This window comes from Triticum urartu, chromosome 7A (assembly GCF_056163025.1).
Source record: "Triticum urartu cultivar PI428250 chromosome 7A, HENAU_Tu73, whole genome shotgun sequence".
Taxonomy (NCBI): Eukaryota; Viridiplantae; Streptophyta; class Magnoliopsida; order Poales; family Poaceae; genus Triticum; species Triticum urartu.
The window spans coordinates 714,215,247-714,236,220 of NC_141879.1; the positions used below are offsets into that span (position 1 = coordinate 714,215,247).

The window sequence follows — 20,974 nt, forward strand, 5'->3', positions numbered from 1 at the left end:
TGCTCAATTTTCCTGTAATATCTCCCAAGCGAACATGGCCCGCCCGTTCCAAGTTGAGTAGTGGTCCGGCGGGGCTTATGCGAAAGCTGGGCTTCACGGCCCATGATGTGGCAGGCACAGCGTGAGGCTGGCCTCACAGAGCAGCGACTACTGCCCGCTTCCAACGGTGGAAGGATAACGGGCCGGTGCACATCTGGCCCGCTTGGGCCTCACAGCCTACTCCAGCGAACCACCATTATTTTTCCCTTCATTTTTTTGACTACAAAATTTTAGTTTGTGTCCCAAAAACACATTGGTCTTTCATTTTTCATGTGCTCAATTTTCCTGTAATATCTCCCAAGCGAACATGGCCCGCCCGTTCCAAGTTGAGTAGTGGTCCGGCGGGGCTTATGCGAAAGCTGGGCTTCACGGGCCATGATGTGGCAGGCACAGCGTGAGGCTGGCCTCACAGAGCAGCGACTACTGCCCGCTTCCAACGGTGGAAGGATAACGAGCCTCACAGCCTACTCCAGCGAACCACCATTATTTTTCCCTTCATTTTTTTGACTACAAAATTTTAGTTTGTGTCCCAAAAACACATTGGTCTTTCATTTTTCATGTGCTCAATTTTCCTGTAATATCTCCCAAGCGAACATGGCCCGCCCGTTCCAAGTTGAGTAGTGGTCCGGCGGGGCTTATGCGAAAGCTGGGCTTCACGGGCCATGATGTGGCAGGCACAGCGTGAGGCTGGCCTCACAGAGCAGCGACTACTGCCCGCTTCCAACGGTGGAAGGATAACGGGCCGGTGCACATCTGGCCCGCTTGGGCCTCACAGCCTACTCCAGCGAACCACCATTATTTTTCCCTTCATTTTTTTGACTACAAAATTTTAGTTTGTGTCCCAAAAACACATTGGTCTTTCATTTTTCATGTGCTCAATTTTCCTGTAATATCTCCCAAGCGAACATGGCCCGCCCGTTCCAAGTTGAGTAGTGGTCCGGCGGGGCTTATGCGAAAGCTGGGCTTCACGGGCCATGATGTGGCAGGCACAGCGTGAGGCTGGCCTCACAGAGCAGCGACTACTGCCCGCTTCCAACGGTGGAAGGATAACGGGCCGGTGCACATCTGGCCCGCTTGGGCCTCACAGCCTACTCCAGCGAACCACCATTATTTTTCCCTTCATTTTTTTGACTACAAAATTTTAGTTTGTGTCCCAAAAACACATTGGTCTTTCATTTTTCATGTGCTCAATTTTCCTGTAATATCTCCCAAGCGAACATGGCCCGCCCGTTCCAAGTTGAGTAGTGGTCCGGCGGGGCTTATGCGAAAGCTGGGCTTCACGGGCCATGATGTGGCAGGCACAGCGTGAGGCTGGCCTCACAGAGCAGCGACTACTGCCCGCTTCCAACGGTGGAAGGATAACGGGCCGGTGCACATCTGGCCCGCTTGGGCCTCACAGCCTACTCCAGCGAACCACCATTATTTTTCCCTTCATTTTTTTAACTACAAAATTTTAGTTTGTGTCCCAAAAACACATTGGTCTTTCATTTTTCATGTGCTCAATTTTCCTGTAATATCTCCCAAGCGAACATGGCCCGCCCGTTCCAAGTTGAGTAGTGGTCCGGCGGGGCTTATGCGAAAGCTGGGCTTCACGGGCCATGATGTGGCAGGCACAGCATGAGGCTGGCCTCACAGAGCAGCGACTACTGCCCGCTTCCAACGGTGGAAGGATAACGGGCCGGTGCACATCTGGCCCGCTTGGGCCTCACAGCCTACTCCAGCGAACCACCATTATTTTTCCCTTCATTTTTTTGACTACAAAATTTTAGTTTGTGTCCCAAAAACACATTGGTCTTTCATTTTTCATGTGCTCAATTTTCCTGTAATATCTCCCAAGCGAACATGGCCCGCCCGTTCCAAGTTGAGTAGTGGTCCGGCGGGGCTTATGCGAAAGCTGGGCTTCACGGGCCATGATGTGGCAGGCACAGCGTGAGGCTGGCCTCACAGAGCAGCGACTACTGCCCGCTTCCAACGGTGGAAGGATAACGGGCCGGTGCACATCTGGCCCGCTTGGGCCTCACAGCCTACTCCAGCGAACCACCATTATTTTTCCCTTCATTTTTTTGACTACAAAATTTTAGTTTGTGTCCCAAAAACACATTGGTCTTTCATTTTTCATGTGCTCAATTTTCCTGTAATATCTCCCAAGCGAACATGGCCCGCCCGTTCCAAGTTGAGTAGTGGTCCGGCGGGGCTTATGCGAAAGCTGGGCTTCACGGGCCATGATGTGGCAGGCACAGCGTGAGGCTGGCCTCACAGAGCAGCGACTACTGCCCGCTTCCAACGGTGGAAGGATAACGGGCCGGTGCACATCTGGCCCGCTTGGGCCTCACAGCCTACTCCAGCGAACCACCATTATTTTTCCCTTCATTTTTTTGACTACAAAATTTTAGTTTGTGTCCCAAAAACACATTGGTCTTTCATTTTTCATGTGCTCAATTTTCCTGTAATATCTCCCAAGCGAACATGGCCCGCCCGTTCCAAGTTGAGTAGTGGTCCGGCGGGGCTTATGCGAAAGCTGGGCTTCATGGGCCATGATGTGGCAGGCACAGCGTGGGGCTGGCCTCACAGAGCAGCGACTACTGCCCGCTTCCAACGGTGGAAGGATAACGGGCCGGTGCACATCTGGCCCGCTTGGGCCTCACAGCCTACTCCAGCGAACCACCATTATTTTTCCCTTCATTTTTTTGACTACAAAATTTTAGTTTGTGTCCCAAAAACACATTGGTCTTTCATTTTTCATGTGCTCAATTTTCCTGTAATATCTCCCAAGCGAACATGGCCCGCCCGTTCCAAGTTGAGTAGTGGTCCGGCGGGGCTTATGCGAAAGCTGGGCTTCACGGGCCATGATGTGGCAGGCACAGCGTGAGGCTGGCCTCACAGAGCAGCGACTACTGCCCGCTTCCAACGGTGGAAGGATAACGGGCCGGTGCACATCTGGCCCGCTTGGGCCTCACAGCCTACTCCAGCGAACCACCATTATTTTTCCCTTCATTTTTTTGACTACAAAATTTTAGTTTGTGTCCCAAAAACACATTGGTCTTTCATTTTTCATGTGCTCAATTTTCCTGTAATATCTCCCAAGCGAACATGGCCCGCCCGTTCCAAGTTGAGTAGTGGTCCGGCGGGGCTTATGCGAAAGCTGGGCTTCACGGGCCATGATGTGGCAGGCACAGCGTGAGGCTGGCCTCACAGAGCAGCGACTACTGCCCGCTTCCAACGGTGGAAGGATAACGGGCCGGTGCACATCTGGCCCGCTTGGGCCTCACAGCCTACTCCAGCGAACCACCATTATTTTTCCCTTCATTTTTTTGACTACAAAATTTTAGTTTGTGTCCCAAAAACACATTGGTCTTTCATTTTTCATGTGCTCAATTTTCCTGTAATATCTCCCAAGCGAACATGGCCCGCCCGTTCCAAGTTGAGTAGTGGTCCGGCGGGGCTTATGCGAAAGCTGGGCTTCACGGGCCATGATGTGGCAGGCACAGCGTGAGGCTGGCCTCACAGAGCAGCGACTACTGCCCGCTTCCAACGGTGGAAGGATAACGGGCCGGTGCACATCTGGCCCGCTTGGGCCTCACAACCTACTCCAGCGAACCACCATTATTTTTCCCTTCATTTTTTTGACTACAAAATTTTAGTTTGTGCAAAAACACATTGGTCTTTCATTTTTCATGTGCTCAATTTTCCTGTAATATCTCCCAAGCGAACATGGCCCGCCCGTTCCAAGTTGAGTAGTGGTCCGGCGGGGCTTATGCGAAAGCTGGGCTTCACGGGCCATGATGTGGCAGGCACAGCGTGAGGCTGGCCTCACAGAGCAGCGACTACTGCCCGTTTCCAACGGTGGAAGGATAACGGGCCGGTGCACATCTGGCCCGCTTGGGCCTCACAGCCTACTCCAGCGAACCACCATTATTTTTCCCTTCATTTGTTTGACTACAAAATTTTAGTTTGTGTCCCAAAAACACATTGGTCTTTCATTTTTCATGTGCTCAATTTTCCTGTAATATCTCCCAAGCGAACATGGCCCGCCCGTTCCAAGTTGAGTAGTGGTCCGGCGGGGCTTATGCGAAAGCTGGGCTTCACGGGCCATGATGTGGCAGGCACAGCGTGAGGCTGGCCTCACAGAGCAGCGACTACTGCCCGTTTCCAACGGTGGAAGGATAACGGGCCGGTGCACATCTGGCCCGCTTGGGCCTCACAGCCTACTCCAGCGAACCACCATTATTTTTCCCTTCATTTTTTTGACTACAAAATTTTAGTTTGTGTCCCAAAAACACATTGGTCTTTCATTTTTCATGTGCTCAATTTTCCTGTAATATCTCCCAAGCGAACATGGCCCGCCCGTTCCAAGTTGAGTAGTGGTCCGGCGGGGCTTATGACAAAGCTGGGCTTCACGGGCCATGATGTGGCAGGCACAGCGTGAGGCTGGCCTCACAGAGCAGCGACTACTGCCGGCTTCCAACGGTGGAAGGATAACGGGCCTCACAGCCTACTCCAGCGAACCACCATTATTTTTCCCTTCATTTTTTTTGACTACAAAATTTTAGTTTGTGTCCCAAAAACACATTGGTCTTTCATTTTTCATGTGCTCAATTTTCCTGTAATATCTCCCAAGCGAACATGGCCCGCCCGTTCCAAGTTGAGTAGTGGTCCGGCGGGGCTTATGCGAAAGCTGGGCTTCACGGGCCATGATGTGGCAGGCACAGCGTGAGGCTGGCCTCACAGAGCAGCGACTACTGCCCGTTTCCAACGGTGGAAGGATAACGGGCCGGTGCACATCTGGCCCGCTTGGGCCTCACAGCCTACTCCAGCGAACCACCATTATTTTTCCCTTCATTTTTTTGACTACAAAATTTTAGTTTGTGTCCCAAAAACACATTGGTCTTTCATTTTTCATGTGCTCAATTTTCCTGTAATATCTCCCAAGCGAACATGGCCCGCCCGTTCCAAGTTGAGTAGTGGTCCGGCGGGGCTTATGCGAAAGCTGGGCTTCACGGGCCATGATGTGGCAGGCACAACGTGAGGCTGGCCTCACAGAGCAGCGACTACTGCCGGCTTCCAACGGTGGAAGGATAACGGGCCTCACAGCCTACTCCAGCGAACCACCATTATTTTTCCCTTCATTTTTTTTGACTACAAAATTTTAGTTTGTGTCCCAAAAACACATTGGTCTTTCATTTTTCATGTGCTCAATTTTCCTGTAATATCTCCCAAGCGAACATGGCCCGCCCGTTCCAAGTTGAGTAGTGGTCCGGCGGGGCTTATGCGAAAGCTGGGCTTCACGGGCCATGATGTGGCAGGCACAGCGTGAGGCTGGCCTCACAGAGCAGCGACTACTGCCCGCTTCCAACGGTGGAAGGATAACGGGCCGGTGCACATCTGGCCCGCTTGGGCCTCACAGCCTACTCCATCGAACCACCATTATTTTTCCCTTCATTTTTTTGACTACAAAATTTTAGTTTGTGTCCCAAAAACACATTGGTCTTTCATTTTTCATGTGCTCAATTTTCCTGTAATATCTCCCAAGCGAACATGGCCCGCCCGTTCCAAGTTGAGTAGTGGTCCGGCGGGGCTTATGCGAAAGCTGGGCTTCACGGGCCATGATGTGGCAGGCACAGCGTGAGGCTGGCCTCACAGAGCAGCGACTACTGCCCGCTTCCAACGGTGGAAGGATAACGGGCCTCACAGCCTACTCCAGCGAACCACCATTATTTTTCCCTTCATTTTTTTGACTACAAAATTTTAGTTTGTGTCCCAAAAACACATTGGTCTTTCATTTTTCATGTGCTCAATTTTCCTGTAATATCTCCCAAGCGAACATGGCCCGCCCGTTCCAAGTTGAGTAGTGGTCCGGCGGGGCTTATGCGAAAGCTGGGCTTCACGGGCCATGATGTGGCAGGCACAGCGTGAGGCTGGCCTCACAGAGCAGCGACTACTGCCCGCTTCCAACGGTGGAAGGATAACGGGCCGGTGCACATCTGGCCCGCTTGGGTCTCACAGCCTACTCCAGCGAACCACCATTATTTTTCCCTTTATTTTTTTGACTACAAAATTTTAGTTTGTGTCCCAAAAACACATTGGTCTTTCATTTTTCATGTGCTCAATTTTCCTGTAATATCTCCCAAGCGAACATGGCCCGCCCGTTCCAAGTTGAGTAGTGGTCCGGCGGGGCTTATGCGAAAGCTGGGCTTCACGGGCCATGATGTGGCAGGCACAGCGTGAGGCTGGCCTCACAGAGCAGCGACTACTGCCCGCTTCCAACGGTGGAAGGATAACGGGCCGGTGCACATCTGGCCCGCTTGGGCCTCACAGCCTACTCCAGCGAACCACCATTATTTTTCCCTTCATTTTTTTGACTACAAAATTTTAGTTTGTGTCCCAAAAACACATTGGTCTTTCATTTTTCATGTGCTCAATTTTCCTGTAATATCTCCCAAGCGAACATGGCCCGCCCGTTCCAAGTTGAGTAGTGGTCCGGCGGGGCTTATGCGAAAGCTGGGCTTCACGGGCCATGATGTGGCAGGCACAGCGTGAGGCTGGCCTCACAGAGCAGCGACTACTGCCCGCTTCCAACGGTGGAAGGATAACGGGCCGGTGCACATCTGGCCCGCTTGGGCCTCACAGCCTACTCCAGCGAACCACCATTATTTTTCCCTTCATTTTTTTGACTACAAAATTTTAGTTTGTGTCCCAAAAACACATTGGTCTTTCATTTTTCATGTGCTCAATTTTCCTGTAATATCTCCCAAGCGAACATGGCCCGCCCGTTCCAAGTTGAGTAGTGGTCCGGCGGGGCTTATGCGAAAGCTGGGCTTCACGGGCCATGATGTGGCAGGCACAGCGTGAGGCTGGCCTCACAGAGCAGCGACTACTGCCCGCTTCCAACGGTGGAAGGATAACGGGCCTCACAGCCTACTCCAGCGAACCACCATTATTTTTCCCTTCATTTTTTTGACTACAAAATTTTAGTTTGTGTCCCAAAAACACATTGGTCTTTCATTTTTCATGTGCTCAATTTTCCTGTAATATCTCCCAAGCGAACATGGCCCGCCCGTTCCAAGTTGAGTAGTGGTCCGGCGGGGCTTATGCGAAAGCTGGGCTTCACGGGCCATGATGTGGCAGGCACAGCGTGAGGCTGGCCTCACAGAGCAGCGACTACTGCCCGCTTCCAACGGTGGAAGGATAACGGGCCGGTGCACATCTGGCCCGCTTGGGCCTCACAGCCTACTCCAGCGAACCACCATTATTTTTCCCTTCATTTTTTTGACTACAAAATTTTAGTTTGTGTCCCAAAAACACATTGGTCTTTCATTTTTCATGTGCTCAATTTTCCTGTAATATCTCCCAAGCGAACATGGCCCGCCCGTTCCAAGTTGAGTAGTGGTCCGGCGGGGCTTATGCGAAAGCTGGGCTTCACGGGCCATGATGTGGCAGGCACAGCATGAGGCTGGCCTCACAGAGCAGCGACTACTGCCCGCTTCCAACGGTGGAAGGATAACGGGCCTCACAGCCTACTCCAGCGAACCACCATTATTTTTCCCTTCATTTTTTTGACTACAAAATTTTAGTTTGTGTCCCAAAAACACATTGGTCTTTCATTTTTCATGTGCTCAATTTTCCTGTAATATCTCCCAAGCGAACATGGCCCGCCCGTTCCAAGTTGAGTAGTGGTCCGGCGGGGCTTATGCGAAAGCTGGGCTTCACGGGCCATGATGTGGCAGGCACAGCGTGAGGCTGGCCTCACAGAGCAGCGACTACTGCCCGCTTCCAACGGTGGAAGGATAACGGGCCGGTGCACATCTGGCCCGCTTGGGCCTCACAGCCTACTCCAGCGAACCACCATTATTTTTCCCTTCATTTTTTTAACTACAAAATTTTAGTTTGTGTCCCAAAAACACATTGGTCTTTCATTTTTCATGTGCTCAATTTTCCTGTAATATCTCCCAAGCGAACATGGCCCGCCCGTTCCAAGTTGAGTAGTGGTCCGGCGGGGCTTATGCGAAAGCTGGGCTTCACGGGCCATGATGTGGCAGGCACAGCGTGAGGCTGGCCTCACAGAGCAGCGACTACTGCCCGCTTCCAACGGTGGAAGGATAACGAGCCTCACAGCCTACTCCAGCGAACCACCATTATTTTTCCCTTCATTTTTTTGACTACAAAATTTTAGTTTGTGTCCCAAAAACACATTGGTCTTTCATTTTTCATGTGCTCAATTTTCCTGTAATATCTCCCAAGCGAACATGGCCCGCCCGTTCCAAGTTGAGTAGTGGTCCGGCGGGGCTTATGCGAAAGCTGGGCTTCACGGGCCATGATGTGGCAGGCACAGCGTGAGGCTGGCCTCACAGAGCAGCGACTACTGCCCGCTTCCAACGGTGGAAGGATAACGGGCCGGTGCACATCTGGCCCGCTTGGGCCTCACAGCCTACTCCAGCGAACCACCATTATTTTTCCCTTCATTTTTTTGACTACAAAATTTTAGTTTGTGTCCCAAAAACACATTGGTCTTTCATTTTTCATGTGCTCAATTTTCCTGTAATATCTCCCAAGCGAACATGGCCCGCCCGTTCCAAGTTGAGTAGTGGTCCGGCGGGGCTTATGCGAAAGCTGGGCTTCACGGGCCATGATGTGGCAGGCACAGCATGAGGCTGGCCTCACAGAGCAGCGACTACTGCCCGCTTCCAACGGTGGAAGGATAACGGGCCTCACAGCCTACTCCAGCGAACCACCATTATTTTTCCCTTCATTTTTTTGACTACAAAATTTTAGTTTGTGTCCCAAAAACACATTGGTCTTTCATTTTTCATGTGCTCAATTTTCCTGTAATATCTCCCAAGCGAACATGGCCCGCCCGTTCCAAGTTGAGTAGTGGTCCGGCGGGGCTTATGCGAAAGCTGGGCTTCACGGGCCATGATGTGGCAGGCACAGCGTGAGGCTGGCCTCACAGAGCAGCGACTACTGCCCGCTTCCAACGGTGGAAGGATAACGGGCCGGTGCACATCTGGCCCGCTTGGGCCTCACAGCCTACTCCAGCGAACCACCATTATTTTTCCCTTCATTTTTTTAACTACAAAATTTTAGTTTGTGTCCCAAAAACACATTGGTCTTTCATTTTTCATGTGCTCAATTTTCCTGTAATATCTCCCAAGCGAACATGGCCCGCCCGTTCCAAGTTGAGTAGTGGTCCGGCGGGGCTTATGCGAAAGCTGGGCTTCACGGGCCATGATGTGGCAGGCACAGCGTGAGGCTGGCCTCACAGAGCAGCGACTACTGCCCGCTTCCAACGGTGGAAGGATAACGGGCCGGTGCACATCTGGCCCGCTTGGGCCTCACAGCCTACTCCAGCGAACCACCATTATTTTTCCCTTCATTTTTTTGACTACAAAATTTTAGTTTGTGTCCCAAAAACACATTGGTCTTTCATTTTTCATGTGCTCAATTTTCCTGTAATATCTCCCAAGCGAACATGGCCCGCCCGTTCCAAGTTGAGTAGTGGTCCGGCGGGGCTTATGCGAAAGCTGGGCTTCACGGGCCATGATGTGGCAGGCACAGCGTGAGGCTGGCCTCACAGAGCAGCGACTACTGCCCGCTTCCAACGGTGGAAGGATAACGGGCCGGTGCACATCTGGCCCGCTTGGGCCTCACAGCCTACTCCAGCGAACCACCATTATTTTTCCCTTCATTTTTTTGACTACAAAATTTTAGTTTGTGTCCCAAAAACACATTGGTCTTTCATTTTTCATGTGCTCAATTTTCCTGTAATATCTCCCAAGCGAACATGGCCCGCCCGTTCCAAGTTGAGTAGTGGTCCGGCGGGGCTTATGCGAAAGCTGGGCTTCACGGGCCATGATGTGGCAGGCACAGCGTGAGGCTGGCCTCACAGAGCAGCGACTACTGCCCGCTTCCAACGGTGGAAGGATAACGGGCCGTTGCACATCTGGCCCGCTTGGGCCTCACAGCCTACTCCAGCGAACCACCATTATTTTTCCCTTCATTTTTTTGACTACAAAATTTTAGTTTGTGTCCCAAAAACACATTGGTCTTTCATTTTTCATGTGCTCAATTTTCCTGTAATATCTCCCAAGCGAACATGGCCCGCCCGTTCCAAGTTGAGTAGTGGTCCGGCGGGGCTTATGCGAAAGCTGGGCTTCACGGGCCATGATGTGGCAGGCACAGCGTGAGGCTGGCCTCACAGAGCAGCGACTACTGCCCGCTTCCAACGGTGGAAGGATAACGGGCCGGTGCACATCTGGCCCGCTTGGGCCTCACAGCCTACTCCAGCGAACCACCATTATTTTTCCCTTCATTTTTTTGACTACAAAATTTTAGTTTGTGTCCCAAAAACACATTGGTCTTTCATTTTTCATGTGCTCAATTTTCCTATAATATCTCCCAAGCGAACATGGCCCGCCCGTTCCAAGTTGAGTAGTGGTCCGGCGGGGCTTATGCGAAAGCTGGGCTTCACGGGCCATGATGTGGCAGGCACAGCGTGAGGCTGGCCTCACAGAGCAGCGACTACTGCCCGCTTCCAACGGTGGAGGGATAACGGGCCGGTGCACATCTGGCCCGCTTGGGCCTCACAGCCTACTCCAGCGAACCACCATTATTTTTCCCTTCATTTTTTTGACTACAAAATTTTAGTTTGTGTCCCAAAAACACATTGGTCTTTCATTTTTCATGTGCTCAATTTTCCTGTAATATCTCCCAAGCGAACATGGCCCGCCCGTTCCAAGTTGAGTAGTGGTCCGGCGGGGCTTATGCGAAAGCTGGGCTTCACGGGCCATGATGTGGCAGGCACAGCGTGAGGCTGGCCTCACAGAGCAGCGACTACTGCCCGCTTCCAACGGTGGAAGGATAACGGGCCGGTGCACATCTGGCCCGCTTGGGCCTCACAGCCTACTCCAGCGAACCACCATTATTTTTCCCTTCATTTTTTTGACTACAAAATTTTAGTTTGTGTCCCAAAAACACATTGGTCTTTCATTTTTCATGTGCTCAATTTTCCTGTAATATCTCCCAAGCGAACATGGCCCGCCCGTTCCAAGTTGAGTAGTGGTCCGGCGGGGCTTATGCGAAAGCTGGGCTTCACGGGCCATGATGTGGCAGGCACAGCGTGAGGCTGGCCTCACAGAGCAGCGACTACTGCCCGCTTCCAACGGTGGAAGGATAACGGGCCGGTGCACATCTGGCCCGCTTGGGCCTCACAGCCTACTCCAGCGAACCACCATTATTTTTCCCTTCATTTCTTTGACTACAAAATTTTAGTTTGTGTCCCAAAAACACATTGGTCTTTCATTTTTCATGTGCTCAATTTTCCTGTAATATCTCCCAAGCGAACATGGCCCGCCCGTTCCAAGTTGAGTAGTGGTCCGGCGGGGCTTATGCGAAAGCTGGGCTTCACGGGCCATGATGTGGCAGGCACAGCGTGAGGCTGGCCTCACAGAGCAGCGACTACTGCCCGCTTCCAACGGTGGAAGGATAACGGGCCGGTGCACATCTGGCCCGCTTGGGCCTCACAGCCTACTCCAGCGAACCACCATTATTTTTCCCTTCATTTTTTTGACTACAAAATTTTAGTTTGTGTCCCAAAAACACATTGGTCTTTCATTTTTCATGTGCTCAATTTTCCTGTAATATCTCCCAAGCGAACATGGCCCGCCCGTTCCAAGTTGAGTAGTGGTCCGGCGGGGCTTATGCGAAAGCTGGGCTTCACGGGCCATGATGTGGCAGGCACAGCGTGAGGCTGGCCTCACAGAGCAGCGACTACTGCCCGCTTCCAACGGTGGAAGGATAACGGGCCGGTGCACATCTGGCCCGCTTGGGCCTCACAGCCTACTCCAGCGAACCACCATTATTTTTCCCTTCATTTTTTTGACTACAAAATTTTACTTTGTGTCCCAAAAACACATTGGTCTTTCATTTTTCATGTGCTCAATTTTCCTGTAATATCTCCCAAGCGAACATGGCCCGCCCGTTCCAAGTTGAGTAGTGGTCCGGCGGGGCTTATGCGAAAGCTGGGCTTCACGGGCCATGATGTGGCAGGCACAGCGTGAGGCTGGCCTCACAGAGCAGCGACTACTGCCCGCTTCCAACGGTGGAAGGATAACGGGCCGGTGCACATCTGGCCCGCTTGGGCCTCACAGCCTACTCCAGCGAACCACCATTATTTTTCCCTTCATTTTTTTGACTACAAAATTTTAGTTTGTGTCCCAAAAACACATTGGTCTTTCATTTTTCATGTGCTCAATTTTCCTGTAATATCTCCAAGCGAACATGGCCCGCCCGTTCCAAGTTGAGTAGTGGTCCGGCGGGGCTTATGCGAAAGCTGGGCTTCACGGGCCATGATGTGGCAGGCACAGCGTGAGGCTGGCCTCACAGAGCAGCGACTACTGCCCGCTTCCAACGGTGGAAGGATAACGGGCCTCACAGCCTACTCCAGCGAACCACCATTATTTTTCCCTTCATTTTTTGACTACAAAATTTTAGTTTGTGTCCCAAAAACACATTGGTCTTTCATTTTTCATGTGCTCAATTTTCCTGTAATATCTCCCAAGCGAACATGGCCCGCCCGTTCCAAGTTGAGTAGTGGTCCGGCGGGGCTTATGCGAAAGCTGGGCTTCACGGGCCATGATGTGGCAGGCACAGCGTGAGGCTGGCCTCACAGAGCAGCGACTACTGCCCGCTTCCAACGGTGGAAGGATAACGGGCCGGTGCACATCTGGCCCGCTTGGGCCTCACAGCCTACTCCAGCGAACCACCATTATTTTTCCCTTCATTTTTTTGACTACAAAATTTTAGTTTGTGTCCCAAAAACACATTGGTCTTTCATTTTTCATGTGCTCAATTTTCCTGTAATATCTCCCAAGCGAACATGGCCCGCCCGTTCCAAGTTGAGTAGTGGTCCGGCGGGGCTTATGCGAAAGCTGGGCTTCACGGGCCATGATGTGGCAGGCACAGCGTGAGGCTGGCCTCACAGAGCAGCGACTACTGCCCGCTTCCAACGGTGGAAGGATAACGGGCCGGTGCACATCTGGCCCGCTTGGGCCTCACAGCCTACTCCAGCGAACCACCATTATTTTTCCCTTCATTTTTTTGACTACAAAATTTTAGTTTGTGTCCCAAAAACACATTGGTCTTTCATTTTTCATGTGCTCAATTTTCCTGTAATATCTCCCAAGCGAACATGGCCCGCCCGTTCCAAGTTGAGTAGTGGTCCGGCGGGGCTTATGCGAAAGCTGGGCTTCACGGGCCATGATGTGGCAGGCACAGCGTGAGGCTGGCCTCACAGAGCAGCGACTACTGCCCGCTTCCAACGGTGGAAGGATAACGGGCCGGTGCACATCTGGCCCGCTTGGGCCTCACAGCCTACTCCAGCGAACCACCATTATTTTTCCCTTCATTTTTTTGACTACAAAATTTTAGTTTGTGTCCCAAAAACACATTGGTCTTTCATTTTTCATGTGCTCAATTTTCCTGTAATATCTCCCAAGCGAACATGGCCCGCCCGTTCCAAGTTGAGTAGTGGTCCGGCGGGGCTTATGCGAAAGCTGGGCTTCACGGGCCATGATGTGGCAGGCACAGCGTGAGGCTGGCCTCACAGAGCAGCGACTACTGCCCGCTTCCAACGGTGGAAGGATAACGGGCCGGTGCGCATCTGGCCCGCTTGGGCCTCACAGCCTACTCCAGCGAACCACCATTATTTTTCCCTTCATTTTTTTGACTACAAAATTTTAGTCTGTGTCCCAAAAACACATTGGTCTTTCATTTTTCATGTGCTCAATTTTCCTGTAATATCTCCCAAGCGAACATGGCCCGCCCGTTCCAAGTTGAGTAGTGGTCCGGCGGGGCTTATGCGAAAGCTGGGCTTCACGGGCCATGATGTGGCAGGCACAGCGTGAGGCTGGCCTCACAGAGCAGCGACTACTGCCCGCTTCCAACGGTGGAAGGATAACGGGCCGGTGCACATCTGGCCCGCTTGGGCCTCACAGCCTACTCCAGCGAACCACCATTATTTTTCCCTTCATTTTTTTGACTACAAAATTTTAGTTTGTGTCCCAAAAACACATTGGTCTTTCATTTTTCATGTGCTCAATTTTCCTGTAATATCTCCCAAGCGAACATGGCCCGCCCGTTCCAAGTTGAGTAGTGGTCCGGCGGGGCTTATGCGAAAGCTGGGCTTCACGGGCCATGATGTGGCAGGCACAGCGTGAGGCTGGCCTCACAGAGCAGCGACTACTGCCCGCTTCCAACGGTGGAAGGATAACGGGCCGGTGCACATCTGGCCCGCTTGGGCCTCACAGCCTACTCCAGCGAACCACCATTATTTTTCCCTTCATTTTTTTAACTACAAAATTTTAGTTTGTGTCCCAAAAACACATTGGTCTTTCATTTTTCATGTGCTCAATTTTCCTGTAATATCTCCCAAGCGAACATGGCCCGCCCGTTCCAAGTTGAGTAGTGGTCCGGCGGGGCTTATGCGAAAGCTGGGCTTCACGGGCCATGATGTGGCAGGCACAGCGTGAGGCTGGCCTCACAGAGCAGCGACTACTGCCCGCTTCCAACGGTGGAAGGATAACGGGCCGGTGCACATCTGGCCCGCTTGGGCCTCACAGCCTACTCCAGCGAACCACCATTATTTTTCCCTTCATTTTTTTGACTACAAAATTTTAGTTTGTGTCCCAAAAACACATTGGTCTTTCATTTTTCATGTGCTCAATTTTCCTGTAATATCTCCCAAGCGAACATGGCCCGCCCGTTCCAAGTTGAGTAGTGGTCCGGCGGGGCTTATGCGAAAGCTGGGCTTCACGGGCCATGATGTGGCAGGCACAGCGTGAGGCTGGCCTCACAGAGCAGCGACTACTGCCCGCTTCCAACGGTGGAAGGATAACGGGCCGGTGCACATCTGGCCCGCTTGGGCCTCACAGCCTACTCCAGCGAACCACCATTATTTTTCCCTTCATTTTTTTGACTACAAAATTTTAGTTTGTGTCCCAAAAACACATTGGTCTTTCATTTTTCATGTGCTCAATTTTCCTGTAATATCTCCCAAGCGAACATGGCCCGCCCGTTCCAAGTTGAGTAGTGGTCCGGCGGGGCTTATGCGAAAGCTGGGCTTCACGGGCCATGATGTGGCAGGCACAGCGTGAGGCTGGCCTCACAGAGCAGCGACTACTGCCCGCTTCCAACGGTGGAAGGATAACGGGCCGGTGCACATCTGGCCCGCTTGGGCCTCACAGCCTACTCCAGCGAACCACCATTATTTTTCCCTTCATTTTTTTGACTACAAAATTTTAGTTTGTGTCCCAAAAACACATTGGTCTTTCATTTTTCATGTGCTCAATTTTCCTGTAATATCTCCCAAGCGAACATGGCCCGCCCGTTCCAAGTTGAGTAGTGGTCCGGCGGGGCTTATGCGAAAGCTGGGCTTCACGGGCCATGATGTGGCAGGCACAGCGTGAGGCTGGCCTCACAGAGCAGCGACTACTGCCCGCTTCCAACGGTGGAAGGATAACGGGCCGGTGCACATCTGGCCCGCTTGGGCCTCACAGCCTACTCCAGCGAACCACCATTATTTTTCCCTTCATTTTTTTGACTACAAAATTTTAGTTTGTGTCCCAAAAACACATTGGTCTTTCATTTTTCATGTGCTCAATTTTCCTGTAATATCTCCCAAGCGAACATGGCCCGCCCGTTCCAAGTTGAGTAGTGGTCCGGCGGGGCTTATGCGAAAGCTGGGCTTCACGGGCCATGATGTGGCAGGCACAGCGTGAGGCTGGCCTCACAGAGCAGCGACTACTGCCCGCTTCCAACGGTGGAAGGATAACGGGCCGGTGCACATCTGGCCCGCTTGGGCCTCACAGCCTACTCCAGCGAACCACCATTATTTTTCCCTTCATTTTTTTGACTACAAAATTTTAGTTTGTGTCCCAAAAACACATTGGTCTTTCATTTTTCATGTGCTCAATTTTCCTGTAATATCTCCCAAGCGAACATGGCCCGCCCGTTCCAAGTTGAGTAGTGGTCCGGCGGGGCTTATGCGAAAGCTGGGCTTCACGGGCCATGATGTGGCAGGCACAGCGTGAGGCTGGCCTCACAGAGCAGCGACTACTGCCCGCTTCCAACGGTGGAAGGATAACGGGCCGGTGCACATCTGGCCCGCTTGGGCCTCACAGCCTACTCCAGCGAACCACCATTATTTTTCCCTTCATTTTTTTGACTACAAAATTTTAGTTTGTGTCCCAAAAACACATTGGTCTTTCATTTTTCATGTGCTCAATTTTCCTGTAATATCTCCCAAGCGAACATGGGGGTCAACTTATTTCCTTTTGAACCTAGAGAGGGAACCAGGAGGGCTCTCAGTCCCACTGATGATCTAAAAGGCAGCGATACGGCAATGCAATCACATATACACATGACCATCATCGCACAAGTATGCCCACGGCCCGAGCATAGAAAAGATCCAACCCAAGCACATTCACGTTCTTACAGCAGCACAAGTTGTAATTAAGCACACCTTATTGACTCGTAAAGCCACATTGGGATGGCAAATAGATCCCAGATATCCAACAAGCACGCCTCAACTTGTGGAAGCACAAGTTATCAACAACCCTAACATGACACCGAATGATAGTTTGAGCAAACATGGCATACCACAAGGAACTGAGACAGCACGCCAGCAACAGCGTTGCACAAATATACCCCATGCTAGATAAAAGCAGATGCGGAAGAAAAAAAAACTTCAAACGCAGCAACACAAGATGTTCTCAAGCTCATATATTATTACTGACTCATAATATCAATATCACACTCCGTTTCGGAATAACACGTCATATCACACAGCAGCGTTTAAATCAGTTCCACATAGAGATCCCAGACAAAGAGAGCGCCCACTTGGGCGTTAACAATATTTACGGGGCTGTCAGATATGAGCAGCCCTTGACAACTGACGGCGAAGCGAGTGAACATTGCATGAGCCGTACCTGCAAAACAGAGAGAATAGAGTAAGATGTTAGTTCGTCACAGAATGAAACTGTTCAAGAATTAAAGGGCGTGTGTGTGTCAGCAGTGTCATGCTGTACTACATAATACTGTGTGTTGACAAGTACCACTTTGCCATGGTAAATTGGTAGTGCATATGGCAGCCAGCAGTGAAGGAGTTTAATAATTAGTTTCCATGTCTGTTATTTCATTAAGATTAAGTGCTAACCTTTGGGTTTGTTTATTATCACTACTAGTATACCAGAAACTATCCTATGCCACACCCTTTAATCTGAATCCAATCTCAATCAGTGAATTTTCTATATGTGATACCGTCATACTTCATTTTCTACCTTCACAAACAAAAGGACAAAACACCCAGCCCCTGTCATCTGGATGAGTTCCAAGACCACCGGCTTACTGATCTCCAAGATTCCAGTTAATTGCAAGTGTTGAACAAGATCCATCACTTGGATGAATCATGAATGCCAGTGAAATTATGTTGTAAACACAGAGCAATAGAAGTCTTATCTATGTGCGACTAAGATTCATGGTTCTATCTATCCAAAAAAATAATGGTTCTAAATTGCTGATATAGGATCAAGGCAAACTGGTTATGGCATATGAAGTATAAGGGGTACATCGAAGTTTAATAGCACATAATGTGCCTTTCTAGCATGAAGCTAATTCTGATGTTGCTTTTCATGCCATTTACAGTTTTATAACCACAGCAAAAAGGAGAACAATGAAAGATTGGCATCACACAGAGTGAATGGATCAAAAGGTAACTTTTGCACAATGGGTAAATCATCCAAATGGCAAGTGAAAATTATCCTCCAACCATTCCCAAAATATAAGGTGTATTAGTTTTTTCAAAAGTCATACTTGTGCATGTTTGGCCAAGTTGTTAAAATAATGTATCGGTGCCTAAAATACTAAATTGCCGCCCCCCCCCCCCCCAAAATAAAACTGATGCACCTTATATTCTACATTGACGGGACTATATGCCCTTGTGATATAATCAAAATGACTTGGCGAAAGGATGTGGAGCTATAAATTGCAGATATATAGGCCAGTACATCTCGATACCATCATTATTTTGTACCATGGAAGTACTTCCTGGATTAGGCACCTAAGCATAGCTTTCAGACTGAACTTCAACTTATTGAACACAACGAACATGCATAATATAGTACAAACTCCAACACATGCAAAATATCCCTATATGGTACTCCCTCCGTCCGAAAAAGATTGTCCCTCTAATGGAGTAGATACATCCATTCGAGGGACAAGCTTTTTCAGACGGAGGGAGTATATCACACCCTCAATTGCATACCGTAAATAATATGTCAAATAGAAGGGTGTGTTCATACACATAAACCTAAAAGGCTTGATAGAAGCTTGACAACATATGCACAATAGTCAGTGTTGCTATCTTTTGTTGTTATTATTGTTACAGCCTTACAGGTATCATGTACTAATCTGAAATCTATCTTTTTAAGTGTAAAACTGAACCAGAAGCACCACATTATTTCTCAAACTTATCAGCTAAAGAATTCCAAATCGGAAGGCTTGAAAGAATCACCACATTATTTCTCAAACTTATCAGCTAAAGAATTCCAAATCGAAAGGCTTGAAAGAAGCACCACATTACTTCTTAAACTAATCAGCTAAAGAATTCCAAATCGGAAGGCTTGATAGAAGCACAACATTATTTCTTAAACTCATCAGCTAAAGGATTTCAAATCAAAAAGCTTGAAAGAACTTTGACAACATTATACACAATATTCAGTGTTTGCTATCTTTTGTTGTTATTATGTACTAATGTGAAATCTTCAATTTTAAGTGTAAAACTGAACCAGAAGCACCACATTATTTATCAAACTTATCAGGTAAAGAATTCCAAATCAAGAGGCTTGAAAGAAGCACCACATTACTTCTTAAACTTATCAGCTAAAGAATTCCAAATCGGAAGGCTTGAAAGAAGCACAACATTATTTCTTAAACTTATCAGCTAAAGGATTCCAAAACGAAAGGCTTGAAAGAAGATTACATACGCACCACGACAACCTAACAATCACAAATTCTCATCATAGCTGATGAGACGACATTAGAGGACCAAGTCTCAAGTATAAAAGGTAAACAATATGGTGCAGCAGCAGGCAAGTAGTATACAATATGATATACAATGCTCTTGACCTTGAAAGAAGCTCGGTGTTATACACGATATGCAAAGCTAGCTAACCTTCGCTCTTACAGTTGTTAGCGGTAACATGTTAGGACAAATATTAGTTGTACAAATGTAAATCTAGAATAATGCAGGTGCAAAACTAAGCCAGAAGCTAAAAAAAGCTTACATAAGCACCAGGACAACCTAACAACCACAAATCCTCATCATACTTGATGAGACGACATTATTACAGGACACAATTTTTCTTATGTACTCCCTCCGTCCCAAAATTCTTGTCTTAAATTTGTCTAGATACGGATGTATCTAATACTAAAACGTGACTTGATTCATCCGTATTTAGTCAAATCTAAGACAAGAATTTTGGGACAGAGGGAGTAAAAACTATAAACAATATTGTGCAGCAGCAGGCAATTAGTAGTATATCACTCGTTCATTCGTATACGAGGGGCCAGGCTTAGATCTAAATAATCACCTGAAGTGAAGTGAAAGCCGTCGTTCAGCCGCGGGCCTTGAGCTCAGCGAGGCGGCGGGTGAGGTCGTCCTCGTCGACCTTCTCCTTCTCCTTGGCGGCCGGGATGGCGTGGGCGGCGGCCTGGGGGAGGCCGACGGAGACCTCGAGGCCGTAGTCGTCGGCGACCTGCTGCATGAGGGAGTTGACCTCGGTCTCGGGCGTGGAGAGGGAGGTGGAGCCGGCCATGGCGCCCTCCATGAACTCGGCCTGGACCTCCATGTTGACGAACTGGCGCTCGAAGCTGTCCATGGTCTCGGACATCTTCTGGAGGTTGCCCGTGGCGAGGGAGGAGTCGAGCGACTTGACGATGTTGCCCATGGACTTGCCGATGGCCTGCATCTTGGCCTGCGTGTCGAGGCGGGCGACGACGGCGTCGAGGCGGGAGGCGAGGCGGAGGTAGTTCATGTGCTCGGTGCGCTTGCGGATGGCGTTCTCGGCGTAGATCCGGGCGCCGTCCACGTTGCCCTTCTCGATGGCCTTCTTCACCTTGAGCTTCTGCTCCTTCTCCTCCTTCTCGCACTTGCGCGCCTGCCGCTGCAGCGACTTGGACGTGAACTTGAGGTCGAAGATCTGCGCCATCAGCTTCTCCGGGTTGCCCATGGCTGCCTAGCTAGGGTTTCGGGGCGGGGCGAGGGATTCGGTTTGCGGCGGAGGTCTGGTGGGGGTCGGGGCTGGGAGATCGGGAATTGGGGATTGCGGAGAGGATTGGGGATTTTTTAGGGGAGAGACGGCCAGGCCACACGCGGTTTGGTTGTGACACGGCGAAGCAACGAGCCGCTGCGTGTGGGGTCGGCCGACGGCGCGTGCCGTGCGTTCCATGGACTAGGGGTCTGACTTTTTTCCCCTTGCTATATACTCCCTCTTTTTTTTGAACTTCATATACACTCTCTCTGAGAGTATCCGTTTTTTCAACGGTTTTGCTAATTCTCGGTCGCCTACGCATTGCGAAGTTTTTAATGGCCGTCGAGATTTTCGTTCTTGCGATCACTTTTGTGATTTCGAGTGCATCGATCCTCGGAGGGGAAGAGAATGTATCATGGGATCCGTGCAGCACTGATGTGCGCGGAGATGATGACGATGGTGATCTGATTTTCGCATCGGTGGTTAGAGTGAAGCCGATGCTCGCGCATGATGTAAGTGATGGCTTCGTGATTTGTACTTGATCTGATGTTATTGCTAGACTAGATGCTTGCGGACTCGCGATTCCGCAGGTGTTGTTTCAGATACGACAGGGTTCTCCGACTTGACTAGACCTA

General features: G+C 50.1%; 1 protein-coding gene and 53 pseudogenes across 1 annotated transcript; 53 read left to right on the forward strand and 1 right to left on the reverse strand.

The window, feature by feature from the left end:
• The first annotated feature begins 35 nt into the window (after window positions 1-35).
• Window positions 36-185, forward strand: LOC147962008 (signal recognition particle RNA; annotated as a pseudogene).
• Window positions 186-348: 163 nt separating this feature from the next.
• LOC147962009 (signal recognition particle RNA) lies at window positions 349-496 on the forward strand (annotated as a pseudogene).
• A 138-nt stretch (window positions 497-634) lies between these two features.
• LOC147962010 (signal recognition particle RNA) lies at window positions 635-784 on the forward strand (annotated as a pseudogene).
• A 162-nt stretch (window positions 785-946) lies between these two features.
• Window positions 947-1,096, forward strand: LOC147962011 (signal recognition particle RNA; annotated as a pseudogene).
• Window positions 1,097-1,258: 162 nt separating this feature from the next.
• On the forward strand, window positions 1,259-1,408 carry LOC147962012 (signal recognition particle RNA; annotated as a pseudogene).
• A 162-nt stretch (window positions 1,409-1,570) lies between these two features.
• LOC147962013 (signal recognition particle RNA) lies at window positions 1,571-1,720 on the forward strand (annotated as a pseudogene).
• A 162-nt stretch (window positions 1,721-1,882) lies between these two features.
• Window positions 1,883-2,032, forward strand: LOC147962014 (signal recognition particle RNA; annotated as a pseudogene).
• A 162-nt stretch (window positions 2,033-2,194) lies between these two features.
• On the forward strand, window positions 2,195-2,344 carry LOC147962015 (signal recognition particle RNA; annotated as a pseudogene).
• A 162-nt stretch (window positions 2,345-2,506) lies between these two features.
• On the forward strand, window positions 2,507-2,656 carry LOC147962016 (signal recognition particle RNA; annotated as a pseudogene).
• Window positions 2,657-2,818: 162 nt separating this feature from the next.
• Window positions 2,819-2,968, forward strand: LOC147962017 (signal recognition particle RNA; annotated as a pseudogene).
• A 162-nt stretch (window positions 2,969-3,130) lies between these two features.
• On the forward strand, window positions 3,131-3,280 carry LOC147962018 (signal recognition particle RNA; annotated as a pseudogene).
• A 162-nt stretch (window positions 3,281-3,442) lies between these two features.
• LOC147962019 (signal recognition particle RNA) lies at window positions 3,443-3,592 on the forward strand (annotated as a pseudogene).
• A 159-nt stretch (window positions 3,593-3,751) lies between these two features.
• On the forward strand, window positions 3,752-3,901 carry LOC147962020 (signal recognition particle RNA; annotated as a pseudogene).
• A 162-nt stretch (window positions 3,902-4,063) lies between these two features.
• LOC147962021 (signal recognition particle RNA) lies at window positions 4,064-4,213 on the forward strand (annotated as a pseudogene).
• Window positions 4,214-4,376: 163 nt separating this feature from the next.
• Window positions 4,377-4,524, forward strand: LOC147962022 (signal recognition particle RNA; annotated as a pseudogene).
• A 139-nt stretch (window positions 4,525-4,663) lies between these two features.
• Window positions 4,664-4,813, forward strand: LOC147962023 (signal recognition particle RNA; annotated as a pseudogene).
• A 163-nt stretch (window positions 4,814-4,976) lies between these two features.
• On the forward strand, window positions 4,977-5,124 carry LOC147962024 (signal recognition particle RNA; annotated as a pseudogene).
• A 139-nt stretch (window positions 5,125-5,263) lies between these two features.
• Window positions 5,264-5,413, forward strand: LOC147962025 (signal recognition particle RNA; annotated as a pseudogene).
• A 163-nt stretch (window positions 5,414-5,576) lies between these two features.
• LOC147962026 (signal recognition particle RNA) lies at window positions 5,577-5,724 on the forward strand (annotated as a pseudogene).
• A 138-nt stretch (window positions 5,725-5,862) lies between these two features.
• LOC147962027 (signal recognition particle RNA) lies at window positions 5,863-6,012 on the forward strand (annotated as a pseudogene).
• A 162-nt stretch (window positions 6,013-6,174) lies between these two features.
• On the forward strand, window positions 6,175-6,324 carry LOC147962028 (signal recognition particle RNA; annotated as a pseudogene).
• Window positions 6,325-6,486: 162 nt separating this feature from the next.
• On the forward strand, window positions 6,487-6,636 carry LOC147962029 (signal recognition particle RNA; annotated as a pseudogene).
• Window positions 6,637-6,799: 163 nt separating this feature from the next.
• LOC147962030 (signal recognition particle RNA) lies at window positions 6,800-6,947 on the forward strand (annotated as a pseudogene).
• A 138-nt stretch (window positions 6,948-7,085) lies between these two features.
• Window positions 7,086-7,235, forward strand: LOC147962031 (signal recognition particle RNA; annotated as a pseudogene).
• Window positions 7,236-7,398: 163 nt separating this feature from the next.
• Window positions 7,399-7,546, forward strand: LOC147962032 (signal recognition particle RNA; annotated as a pseudogene).
• Window positions 7,547-7,684: 138 nt separating this feature from the next.
• LOC147962033 (signal recognition particle RNA) lies at window positions 7,685-7,834 on the forward strand (annotated as a pseudogene).
• A 163-nt stretch (window positions 7,835-7,997) lies between these two features.
• LOC147962034 (signal recognition particle RNA) lies at window positions 7,998-8,145 on the forward strand (annotated as a pseudogene).
• Window positions 8,146-8,283: 138 nt separating this feature from the next.
• LOC147962035 (signal recognition particle RNA) lies at window positions 8,284-8,433 on the forward strand (annotated as a pseudogene).
• Window positions 8,434-8,596: 163 nt separating this feature from the next.
• On the forward strand, window positions 8,597-8,744 carry LOC147962036 (signal recognition particle RNA; annotated as a pseudogene).
• A 138-nt stretch (window positions 8,745-8,882) lies between these two features.
• Window positions 8,883-9,032, forward strand: LOC147962037 (signal recognition particle RNA; annotated as a pseudogene).
• A 162-nt stretch (window positions 9,033-9,194) lies between these two features.
• LOC147962038 (signal recognition particle RNA) lies at window positions 9,195-9,344 on the forward strand (annotated as a pseudogene).
• Window positions 9,345-9,506: 162 nt separating this feature from the next.
• Window positions 9,507-9,656, forward strand: LOC147962039 (signal recognition particle RNA; annotated as a pseudogene).
• A 161-nt stretch (window positions 9,657-9,817) lies between these two features.
• Window positions 9,818-9,969, forward strand: LOC147962040 (signal recognition particle RNA; annotated as a pseudogene).
• A 161-nt stretch (window positions 9,970-10,130) lies between these two features.
• Window positions 10,131-10,280, forward strand: LOC147962041 (signal recognition particle RNA; annotated as a pseudogene).
• A 162-nt stretch (window positions 10,281-10,442) lies between these two features.
• Window positions 10,443-10,592, forward strand: LOC147962042 (signal recognition particle RNA; annotated as a pseudogene).
• A 162-nt stretch (window positions 10,593-10,754) lies between these two features.
• Window positions 10,755-10,904, forward strand: LOC147962043 (signal recognition particle RNA; annotated as a pseudogene).
• Window positions 10,905-11,066: 162 nt separating this feature from the next.
• Window positions 11,067-11,216, forward strand: LOC147962044 (signal recognition particle RNA; annotated as a pseudogene).
• A 162-nt stretch (window positions 11,217-11,378) lies between these two features.
• Window positions 11,379-11,528, forward strand: LOC147962045 (signal recognition particle RNA; annotated as a pseudogene).
• Window positions 11,529-11,690: 162 nt separating this feature from the next.
• LOC147962046 (signal recognition particle RNA) lies at window positions 11,691-11,840 on the forward strand (annotated as a pseudogene).
• A 162-nt stretch (window positions 11,841-12,002) lies between these two features.
• Window positions 12,003-12,152, forward strand: LOC147962047 (signal recognition particle RNA; annotated as a pseudogene).
• Window positions 12,153-12,314: 162 nt separating this feature from the next.
• Window positions 12,315-12,462, forward strand: LOC147962048 (signal recognition particle RNA; annotated as a pseudogene).
• Window positions 12,463-12,599: 137 nt separating this feature from the next.
• On the forward strand, window positions 12,600-12,749 carry LOC147962049 (signal recognition particle RNA; annotated as a pseudogene).
• Window positions 12,750-12,911: 162 nt separating this feature from the next.
• Window positions 12,912-13,061, forward strand: LOC147962050 (signal recognition particle RNA; annotated as a pseudogene).
• A 162-nt stretch (window positions 13,062-13,223) lies between these two features.
• LOC147962051 (signal recognition particle RNA) lies at window positions 13,224-13,373 on the forward strand (annotated as a pseudogene).
• Window positions 13,374-13,535: 162 nt separating this feature from the next.
• Window positions 13,536-13,685, forward strand: LOC147962052 (signal recognition particle RNA; annotated as a pseudogene).
• A 162-nt stretch (window positions 13,686-13,847) lies between these two features.
• Window positions 13,848-13,997, forward strand: LOC147962053 (signal recognition particle RNA; annotated as a pseudogene).
• A 162-nt stretch (window positions 13,998-14,159) lies between these two features.
• Window positions 14,160-14,309, forward strand: LOC147962054 (signal recognition particle RNA; annotated as a pseudogene).
• A 162-nt stretch (window positions 14,310-14,471) lies between these two features.
• On the forward strand, window positions 14,472-14,621 carry LOC147962055 (signal recognition particle RNA; annotated as a pseudogene).
• A 162-nt stretch (window positions 14,622-14,783) lies between these two features.
• On the forward strand, window positions 14,784-14,933 carry LOC147962056 (signal recognition particle RNA; annotated as a pseudogene).
• Window positions 14,934-15,095: 162 nt separating this feature from the next.
• On the forward strand, window positions 15,096-15,245 carry LOC147962057 (signal recognition particle RNA; annotated as a pseudogene).
• Window positions 15,246-15,407: 162 nt separating this feature from the next.
• On the forward strand, window positions 15,408-15,557 carry LOC147962058 (signal recognition particle RNA; annotated as a pseudogene).
• Window positions 15,558-15,719: 162 nt separating this feature from the next.
• LOC147962059 (signal recognition particle RNA) lies at window positions 15,720-15,869 on the forward strand (annotated as a pseudogene).
• Window positions 15,870-16,031: 162 nt separating this feature from the next.
• LOC147962060 (signal recognition particle RNA) lies at window positions 16,032-16,181 on the forward strand (annotated as a pseudogene).
• Window positions 16,182-16,797: 616 nt separating this feature from the next.
• On the reverse strand, window positions 16,798-20,464 carry LOC125518869 (ESCRT-related protein CHMP1). The gene is made up of 2 exons (XM_048683746.2): window positions 19,680-20,464; window positions 16,798-17,018 (listed from the first exon to the last, which is right to left on the reverse strand). Exon 1 carries the CDS (start codon window positions 20,316-20,318, stop codon window positions 19,704-19,706), a length of 615 nt encoding a protein of 204 aa, XP_048539703.1. The 5' UTR covers window positions 20,319-20,464; the 3' UTR covers window positions 16,798-17,018; window positions 19,680-19,703.
• Window positions 20,465-20,974: the final 510 nt, after the last annotated feature.

What these genes read in the sequence shown, in the direction of transcription:
- LOC125518869 (XM_048683746.2), bottom strand. Translation starts at nt 20,318, where the DNA reads ATGGGCAACCCGGAGAAGCTGATGGCGCAGATCTTCGACCTCAAGTTC.